At 37.9% G+C, this 10,212-nt stretch overlaps 1 protein-coding gene across 2 annotated transcripts; it reads left to right on the top strand.

Moving 5' to 3' along the window:
• The first annotated feature begins 5,146 nt into the window (after positions 1 to 5,146).
• LOC112451354 lies at positions 5,147 to 8,514 on the top strand. Of its 2 annotated transcripts, none has more exons than XM_037975468.1 (8): positions 5,147 to 5,547; positions 5,703 to 6,510; positions 6,673 to 6,921; positions 7,199 to 7,322; positions 7,443 to 7,548; positions 7,647 to 7,885; positions 7,997 to 8,158; positions 8,297 to 8,514. In XM_037975468.1, exons 1-8 carry the CDS (start codon positions 5,476 to 5,478, stop codon positions 8,421 to 8,423), a joined length of 1,887 nt encoding a protein of 628 aa, XP_037831396.1. In that variant the 5' UTR covers positions 5,147 to 5,475; the 3' UTR covers positions 8,424 to 8,514. The 2 variants fall into 2 exon arrangements, with proteins under 2 accessions (XP_037831396.1, XP_037831395.1); XM_037975467.1 differs by having other exon boundaries at positions 6,673 to 6,930.
• The last annotated feature ends 1,698 nt before the right edge of the window (positions 8,515 to 10,212 follow it).

Genomic DNA, 10,212 nt, shown 5'->3' with positions numbered 1-10,212 from the left:
AAGTTCACCAGTAAGGGTCAAAAGCCCTTTCATGTTAACTCATCAACTCAGTTTATACCCACTGGTCGACTACTGACTGTTAAATGTGAGCACTAGTTAACTAGTACAACCTAAAACTTTAACTGTATTTTTGTCCTTACTAATGAAGTAATGTGGCCAAATGTGGTCAGTTAGTCAACTAGTGTGCCAAAAATGTTTACTAGATAACTAGTGTGGATAAAATACCAACTAGTTGAATAGTGTATATAAAATGTTGACTATTTAACTTGTAAGGCCAAAAATATTCACAACCTGACTAGTGTGGCAAAATTTAGCACCACTAGTTAAAAAGGATGACTAGTATGACTTTTGTTTCAGCTAGTTGGGCAAAAGTGCCACTAGTTGGCAAAAAGGTGTTACTGATGTGAGTGAACTAGCGCACCTAAATGTTGAACTGGTTTGACCAAATGAACAACTAGAGAAGTGTAGTTGGGAACTAGTGAACACTTGATATCAGGGACATCAAATAAATACAGAAATGACTCGCCAGAAAAACACAACATGCTTTGAAGGCCTAATGGGAGAAAATAACACTTATCTGTGTGTGTGTGTTTACTCTTGGTTTTGGTTACCTTTTTAGGACCTTTTCTGGTATAATCCGCTACCTTCTCAGAAACAGTGGTCCTTAGGTTAGGGTTAGGGTTAGGCATGTACTGGTAATGGTTAGGGTTAGGGTTAAGCATGTACTGGTAATGGTTAGGGTTAGGGTTAGGCATGTACTGGTAATGGTTAGGGTTAGGCATGTATTGGTAATGGTTAGGGTTAGGCATGTACTGTAATGGTTAAGGTTAGCGTTAGGCATGTATTGGTAATGGTTAGGGTTAGGGTTAAGCATGTATTGGTAATGGTTAAGGTTAGCGTTAGGCATATATTGGTAATGGTTAGGGTTAGGGTTAAGCATGGTTAGGGTTAAGCATGTATTGGTAATGGTTAGGGTTAGGGTTAGGCATGTACTGGTAATGGTTAGGGTTAGGGTTAAGGTGAAGGTTAGACAACAGAAATGAATGAAAGTCAATACAATGTCCTATTAAAGATAGAAATGCAAACGTGTGTGTTTGTGTGTATTTTTAGGAAAACATGGAAGAATTAAACCATTAATTTCAATGGCATTATGCGTGTGCAAAACAGCAAATGAGACTGAAATGATGTAAATGAGCTTTGGGAGTAAGAGCTGTATAATCCTGTTTGCGTAGTCTACGCAGACCTCCAGAAAGCACAGGGTTCTGTGTGCTCAGTTGGGAAATCATGCTACACCTACAGCAAGAAAAGATGTATAAGATATATACGGTGCTCATGCTCAGGATTCAGAAAAAAAAATGGAATAAAAGACCATTTTCCATTTTGAAAAGTAGACACAGCCCATTTATTTAGGTCTAGTTGTAAAGCTGTTTTTACAGTCACTTTCTGATGGCTTCTATGATTTTATGATTACCTGTTAGCTGATGCAGAACGCCGCCTACTCTTCTCAGGTTTTACACAAAACATAAAAACATACCAACAAAGAAGACATTGCTCCGTTCAAGCTGTTTTTCATCTGAGGTAGTTTTTTTTATGGCACATCTAATAAAAGAGGCCTAATGGAAAGATGTGCTGAACAACACTTACGCCCTGCAATCAAATGCTTTCTGCTCAGCGGTGCCATCTCAGCCCTGAGCCTTGTGCTGAACCTCAGACATCGCTGGAGCTTTTTTATCATATAGATTTACACCTCATCGGTGCATTTTTGTGCATAATTATACAGGCTATAGTAAAACAACACACATAGGAATGCTTTAGAAAAATGCTGTATGCATTCAAAATAGATTAGTGCAATCAAACACTATGAAGCTGCTGAAGTTTATTTGGCATCCCAAGTAATCAAGTTTGATGCTTTCCTCAAATTTAATTTTCCAAAAAAAGACAAACAGACAACGCTCTTTACTTTCAATTCACGATAAGCTTTGCAAATTTGACGACTGGACTGAGATAAGATTGTGTCCACAACGTCTTGTTTTCCCACCAAACAAAAACGACTCCACTGCTTAAATAAAGTTGAACCCCACCACCTGTTATACACAGCACACACCAAAAGAAATCGAATGAAATGATAATTTTTTTAAACTGTAAAGTGAAGTTGTCTTAAAATGGACTCCCCTTTTCTTTTGAGAACAACAGTCTTAATGTTGGCACACAACTAGTGACATTTTCAAAGGATCTTCCAAAATATCAGGGATTTAGCAAAAGCCTCATGACCTCATCAGAGAGGAAAACTGCTCCGTGAAAACGTTCAGAGACAGCTGGTGCAAAACAGCTCAAAGAGCATTCAGTAAAACTGAAACATCAGCCTATATGTGCCTACCAAAAACTATTTAATGAAATATTATTAACATTTATCACCAGTAGGGGGTGCTTAACCACCACTGCTTACCAACCTGTCAATACCATCAAAGTCAACTATACGGCACCACCGGTCAGTTGATGTGAGGTAATTATCAAACAAACGTTAATTTTCTAAAGACAAATCTTACTAAGTTTTGGTGTTTAGCAGAACCTTTGTGTTTTCCACTTAAACTGTCCTTGTCTGCACCTCTACAGACACCTGGAGGCTGAGCCCACAGATGATACCCAGCCACATCTGGCTTTATGATTGAATCTTGTGAGGTACATTGCCGCAAATCAAGAACAAACTAATTAGAAAGCAGCCTTTTAAGAAAACTTAAAGCTGAAAGGAAGACCTGCAGACACCGGAATGATTGTATAATGCCTTCAAGTAGCTGTTCCTCCCCTTAAATAACTCAAAGGAGGCTGAAAATATTTAGTAAAAGCTTGGCAATGTGACAAGTCCTTGCTGACCCTGTTTGCAAATGACTGAATATGGAAAGCTGACTGTTAATGAGCAAAGAAAGCAAAGGTCTGAGATAAATATTTCAGCTGTTCAGGGTTCTTAGACTGTCTTGTAAAATATGGAAAAGAATGACATTTGATTGTAATGTTTTCTAGTCTTGAATAAGGGCAGAAAAAGAAAAACAAAGTATATAAAAAACAGTGTTTCCAGACTCTATTATTTATTTTAATTAATAAACAACCAAAAAAAAAAAACAAATACACAAATAAACAGTTGTGAAATCCTCTATTGAAGAGGAATCATGGAAAATGCAACTACTTTACCAAGCCTATGCATATGGATCCACTATAAAGATGCCAAATGAATAAATCATTAATCAATCATTTTGTGAGGTTTGCATTTTAGGGTTAGGATGAGGAACAGGACTTTGCAAGATTCTGGTCCAAAATATTTTGACTTGGAAAAAAGCCTTTACATGTAATATTTTCCCAAAAACAGTAAAATGAAATGGAACAATGATTAAGGAGAACTGCTCATACACCTGCAGAAAAGAGCTGTTTATTCTCCCAGGATGGATTTTACAGTCAATGAAAAAGAGATCAAAATGGAAAATTCTTTCCTATATTCAATAATTTTATATAAGCAGACTAATAATAAAACAGCACCCCTGTACAAACACAAATTTACTGTCAATTTATAGACATTTTGACATTAAAAAGGGCATGCAAATCAGCAGAAAAATCTTAAAAGGTGAGTCTGGAAAAGTGTGGAATTTCAAACTCTGTAGGAACCCTGGCTTTCAGTGATCACTGTTCTGTTTTTATAAAAGGCATTTAATTGGGCCTACCTGTGATCAGGTCAAATGACTAAAAAACAGCAAATGGAAGCTCCCTTTTAAACATATCATGCAACAGCAATTTACAGCAACAAACCACCACAATCTACAGTCTATGAGTTTTATTGATGGTATTGTCGCCCTTTTGTGGCCAATAACAATTCTCCTCTCATAGCTGTGGCTCTTGAGCAAGATGATAAACACAAAAGAAGATCATAATCCTGTTTATGGAACGTAAAAAATAAAGAAAACAACAAGTTGTCTCCCATTCAGCAAGAACAAACCCAAATAACAACAATAATAATATTATTATCATCATTATTTTATAATACAACAAGTTTTAAAGGCAATAGTGAAAATATTTATATTATTGAAAGACTGACCAAGGGGAGTTTGAAATGAGTTTTCCAAAAATGTGTAATGTAGAACTAGAGAAATTGCATTTTCTGTGAAAACACAGTGTGAATGTTGAGAGCTGAATGACTTCGCTGACATTAGCTGAAGAAGTTGTTAAACCTAAAAGTAGCAGAACACTAGCTAAAAGCCAAAAGTTGCAACAGGCTAGCTAAAAGCAGGAACATGTTAGGATAAAGGCTGAAAGTAGCAAAATGCTAGTTAAAAGCAGACATAAAAAAAGTCAGCTAAAGATATCAAAAGGCTTACTATATCTGTAAATAAAGTTAAATATTTAAATAAAATATAAATATTATAAAAACCAAAAATCAAAGCACCCATCTCCTAAATGAGCTGCATGTTTTAATATATGAATACCTAAAATAGTACACATATATAAAAGTAAATAGAGTGTAAGACAAAAAAAAAATATAAAACAGGAAAACAATATTCTGAATGCTGAATCTGCTTATATTTATATATTTTTTTTTTATTGGGAGGGATGTGTTCTTTCCTGATTTCCAGTTCAGGAGAATTATGTTTTTGATGATGAACAAAGCGACTAACAGGGATCTACTGTTTTCCTAATAATGTCAGTATTGGATATATCCTCTAATAAAGAGAAGGAAGGAGACAGTGGGATGTGGCAGTCTCTAAACAGGGATAGTGATTTAATAATCCAAAATGGATGAACTGGTGTTTGGTGCTAAAAGTCATTAACAGCTGTTTGTTTTATTTGAAAAACAACGTGGACAAATTACTAAAATGAACCTCATTTTAAACATATACTGACCAGTGAAGTGAACACTAAGAAAAAGCTTTTATTGTATCAGTTAGAGGTTTTGAAGTTGATGTTGGGAATAGTGTTTTGTTTTGAAAGTATTTTTGCTGATGAAGACATGCTAATCATTTTAAAGTAACAGAAGATGGGCATAACATGAACCTACATTTAAATATTTACAGGCATAGTACTATGCTCTGAGGAGAGAAATACCTGCTTGTTTCAAATTTTTAAAGTAATCAAATTACCATGGCAACAGCTAATGCTCAGATCTCAACAGCCTATGGAAACATTGTTAGTTCAACAGGGGCAGCGCAAATGTTAGCTTAACATCAGTGAAACTGACTAAGTTATAGGCAGTATTGTGTTGGTTAAAGGGGATTAGCAGTGACAGCCATCTTAAATTGGATTGACTACATGCTACTCAGGTATAAATGTGAATCATATAATTACTTTCTGAAAGATTCATTGAACCTATCCAATTGTTCAGATGTTTTGCAAATAGACAAGATTGACTCCAAAGGATATAGGGCAAAGTTTAAACAAAGATCTTGAGCGATCAGTTAGTGCTCTGAGTATTTTTTGACTCCTTGATAGTAAGAGATGGAGGAAAAGAAGCCAAACACCATTTGTCGATTTTGGAATTGGATCCGGAGGAAGCCTGATCAACACTCTGTAAGTAACTGCTCTACCAAAACCAACTCTTCTCATTGTAGAAACCTCTGACATTGTCGAAGATGATTTTACAGCAGTTCTCTGCTAAGAAATGTCAAAAGCAGGAAGACAAGATCTAATCTTAACCCTGTTTTTTTATTTTACTGTTTTCAAAGAGCACTGGGAGCTCTTCTGGAAAGCAAACCCATGACAGCGGCACCAGAGCATCCAGGATCCATAGCAAACAGAAAGCTAAGAGGACTGCCACGGCTCGTCGTGTAGAGAAAGTATGGGCTGTGCAAGAAGCCAGAAATGATGCTGTTCTGGAAAGAGTAAAACGGTCCAGTGCTTTAACTCCACATGAGCCATTAATTTCAGCGAGGAGAAGAAGCAAAATCTGGACACTCAGCCCTGTCGTTAATGAACCTTCTTTGGATGAGGAGGACAACAGACACCAGAGGAGACCTGAAAGCTGGGATAGGGAAGATGATTCTCTCTGTAAGAAGGTGCACGAAGGCAGTCAGACGTTTGTTCATGCATGTCAGGAGGCTCAAAAGCCATATGAAAATAAGGGACTAACTGCATCCATCAAATTAATCAACACAGGCAGCTCTGCAGATACTGATACACCTAATGAGCTGAGGGCCAAATCACAGGATGATAACCTTATTGAAGAGACACTTGTCACACCAGTTCATGAAGACTCACCAGTGACGACAGCTCCTCAGGAGACACTAGAGACACCTCCTCCTGAGTGCACATCAGTACCATGTCCTGAGAACATATTAGTGATACGGCAACATGAGGATTCATCAGGACTGTCTACTAAGGAGATAACACGATCATTATCTCCTCAGAAGATACTCTCTACTCTAGCTGCTGAGGAAGAAGCAGCCGCAGCATCTCTTCCTCCTGCTAAAGACCCCAAACCTGAGAGAAAACACTCACGCCTGCCCGTGTTTTCTGACAAAGTCAATGGAGCAGGTAAGTTCATCTGAACACTATCTAAATGCTAATATTGTATCCCTCCTTCTTCTTAATTATTCAAGTCAGACATCATGGAAAGAAATTATTTAAAATGTTAAGTTTATTTTTTTAAACCAAATAATCAATATTTTATTGCAAAACAACCGTTGATTATTTCAGCAGAAAAGAAGCTGGTTAATGGAATATGGCTGCAGTCAGCAAAGACCAAGGTCCAGGCTGTTACACAAATGGTGAAGAAAATTCAGTTTGCATCGATCCCTTCACCCAGACCTCTTAATGCTGCAAAGAGGACCTCTGTGGTGACGACTTTGGCCAAGACCAGTCCTCAAACTCAGGTGTCTCAGGGGAAGAAAAAAGGACCCAGAGTAAAAACACTTCAGGTTTCTTCAAAGCCTGTCAGCAAAACAAGTAGGTTAAGTAAGTAAACTGGTAATGTGAGTCATTCAAAGCAGCTCCTAAGGATTTGTGAGACTTGAATTTTTCATTAAAAATAAGCTAAAACATAAGTAAAGGTTCTAGCACACAAGGACTGAAGCACCTTACTACTATTCGGGCATTAATTTATACCATCAAACACAGACACATAAAAACTGACATGTTTCCACCAAATGGTGTTCATTGTTATCATTAGCATGAGGACTTAAAATACACATTAGTGAGTGATTTTTTTTTTTTTATCTGGCAGGCAAAAAGAAAACCACTGACAGCAGCCAGAGGACTTCAAAACAGAACAAGAATGACCTGAAGCCGCTGGAAAAACCCCTTGACAGCCTGTCTCTTGTCTTTGAGCTGCTGTCCTCAGATGACTGGTGACATAAATTTTACTAAGCAGCATTTTTAAGTGGTTCAAACAGTGTTTGGAAAATGTGTGTTGTACCTGTATGTTATCTTTATTATATTTTATGTATTCTCATCTTGTAAACGAACAGGACCCAGAAGCAGGAGGGGCTAAAAGTGGTCCAAGGTCTGGCTCAGAACCATCCTGGGGCCTTGAAGACCAAACTACATGACGTTTGTGTCGTCCTCAGTGAGGAGGTATTGTAACCAATTTTTTTTTCCTTTATGCATTTCTTGATCTTTTTCAGTGAGCGAGCTCTCCACAGGTTTGACTAATGGCATCCTTTTTCCTAAAGGTGAAAAACCTGTGGTCCTTTGTGGCCTGTGAAGCCATCAACACTTTGGCTGCGCTTTACATTCATCTGAAGAAGGCGATGGACCCACAGGTTGAAAGAACAGGACGAGCCCTGCTGCTGAAACTGGCTCAAACAACAAACCGTTTCATCCATCAGCAGGTCAATCTGTCCCTGGATGCCATGGTGGAGAACTGCACCCATGGCCGAACTGTCAGTGCTATGCTGAACACAGGACTGAAGTAAGAGAAGAGCCTTTATTTATGTCATAAGACAAAAATCACTTTCTACTCAACGTTAGCAAGATTTTATTTGATTGGTGTCGTGCCATCTCACGTCTATTTCATGTTAAGTCATCGCTGTATCGCCGTTCGAAGCAGTATGGCACAACACTTACACCAAGTGGCTGTTGTCAACAATGGAGTGAATTCCATCTTATCAGCAGGAATGACTATCACAGAACGCTTCCTCTGCGCTGCAGCTAAGATGTCTTTGGATGCTGCCCCGGAAGTCAGGTATGTCCTGATATTTGAAAAATGTACTCCATAATTTCCATTTACGTCATTCTTGTGGGTTGTGGTGCTAAATACCTTATTTAAGTTCAGTTAAAAGTTTCTAACATTGTGATAAATTTGAAATCTAATCTTCCACAGGCACCATGGACAAAGGGTCGTTCAGGAATTGGCCCTCCACCCTAGGTTTCTTCAGCTGTGGATGAACATTGTTCCTGAAAGGGAGAGAAGGCCACTTGGCAAGCTTGTAAAGAAAGCCAAGATGTAAGACACTGGCTGAAAACTGCTGTGTTTGGACACATAAATTAATTTTATTCAATCTGAACTCTAAATTTTCAAATTCAGAGATGAAAACACAATAAAACTTGAAACTCAATTCAGTGAATTAGTCTTTGGTTTAATGAAGGCATTTCATCAACCACAACCTCCAAAGTCATAATAGCTGCAGTTATTACCTGTTTATTATCACCTTTGTCAGTTTCTATCTCATTAATATAATTGTACACACCGGTACAGTCAATTCCCTAAGTGAACAGGTTGATAAAGTGTTTGCATAAAAATGGAGCAAACAATCACTGTGGTACTGTTGCTATTAACTTGAATTTCTAATAGTAGCTATAAAAATGATTACTGCATACAGTACAAGTTAACTGAACACAACATTAAAAAGCCCTACTGGTTTACAAACTTACTAATGAAACTTGGTTGAACTGAGTATGTTGTTACAAGATCCGAGATCCTACTTTTGAGGACTATGGTGCACAGCATAAGATTTCTGATCCTTGTCACCCTGTCAGGAGCCCAAGTCCTCCATCATTAGACTTGTTTGTCTGTCAGAGCACTGTGACAGGTACTGAAGGTTTATGAATCCTTTTGCCAATAGAGGTGATGTTTTTGAATTGTGACAAAGGCTCCAGTTTTGCTCCACTTTCCTGTTTTTGTTGTTCTGGAAGATAAATCAACCACATGAAACTGTACCCAAGAGTGCAGGCATGTGTAATACAAAGTGATTTATTAAATGAAAACAAAACTTGAAGATGAAACTAAAATACCAGAACTGATTTGGGTTTGCTACAGAGCATGAGTTGCAGGGACTTCTGAATGAGTGAAACCAAGGATTTTATATCTGCTTGGAGGGGTGGTTATTGAATAGAAGCAGGTGAGCTGATTACAAATGAACAGCAGGTGTGTGACAGGCAAACCAGGGAAGCTGAGAGGAAATAAGGGCTGGGAAAAAACAAAACCTAAAAATCCCAAGTAACAAAAAAAAAAATCACTAGAAACATTTTAAAACATAAACTGAAAAACAAGAATTTATGGATAAAAAATCAAACTATGACAAAAACCACAAAACCAAACCAAAGAATATACAGAAATACTGGATCTTATACAGAATCCTGGAAGTTGTAGGGGACCGGCATCCCTGAGTTCAGTAAAAGCTGTAAGTACCAGCTCCTTCCTGAAACAAATTAGACTGTAATCAGTTCTTTCATGCTTAAAATAAAGCTCATATAACCCCATGAGTGTGTGCAGGGAGGACAGGTGGGACTGCACAGAGACTCACTGAGACTCAAGGCAACTTCAGACTGCAGAATTTGGGCATGATCGGCTGACATTGATTAGTGGACACACAAACAGACTTCAATATTCCTTCTGATTGGCTGTGATGACCAGACATCACAGAGTGATGCACTCAAATGAACAAAGTAACAACATTCCCCCACAGTATTTCCTCAACACAAATGTCCTTGTTTTCTTTCATCTGCTTGTGGTTTGACTCACATGTTTCTTTGTCTCTCGTGTCTTTGGTGTCACCTTTTGAATGAGATTTTTATCACTGTGATATTTGGGTTTGGAAGTAGTAAACAGTGTCCACAGCCTCCTACCTGAAATGAACCTTATGTTAACTTAAACCTTTGTCAAACACAATCTTAGCCAATAAAGAAAAAGTCTAAACTTTTTAAAAAATGGTCGCTGACAAAGTACAAGAAGTGTCACCATGAGTAGATGTGCTGCCAGAGTTACGTACAACAGAAGCACGCAGACACACACACAGC

Source organism: Kryptolebias marmoratus, linkage group LG4 (genome assembly GCF_001649575.2).
Source record: "Kryptolebias marmoratus isolate JLee-2015 linkage group LG4, ASM164957v2, whole genome shotgun sequence".
Lineage (NCBI taxonomy): Eukaryota > Metazoa > Chordata > Actinopteri > Cyprinodontiformes > Rivulidae > Kryptolebias > Kryptolebias marmoratus.
The sequence above is the reverse complement of the archived record's forward strand: the minus strand, read 5'-3'. Positions and strand labels throughout refer to the sequence as shown.

Excerpts from the sequence above, each read along its gene's own strand:
- LOC112451354 (XM_037975467.1), top strand. The coding sequence starts at position 5,476 with ATGGAGGAAAAGAAGCCAAACACCATTTGTCGATTTTGGAATTGGATC. Across the intron at positions 5,548-5,702 it reads GGAAGCCTGATCAACACTCT|AGCACTGGGAGCTCTTCTGG; the intron begins GTAAGTAACTGC and ends CTGTTTTCAAAG. Across the intron at positions 8,159-8,296 it reads GATGCTGCCCCGGAAGTCAG|GCACCATGGACAAAGGGTCG; the intron begins GTATGTCCTGAT and ends AATCTTCCACAG.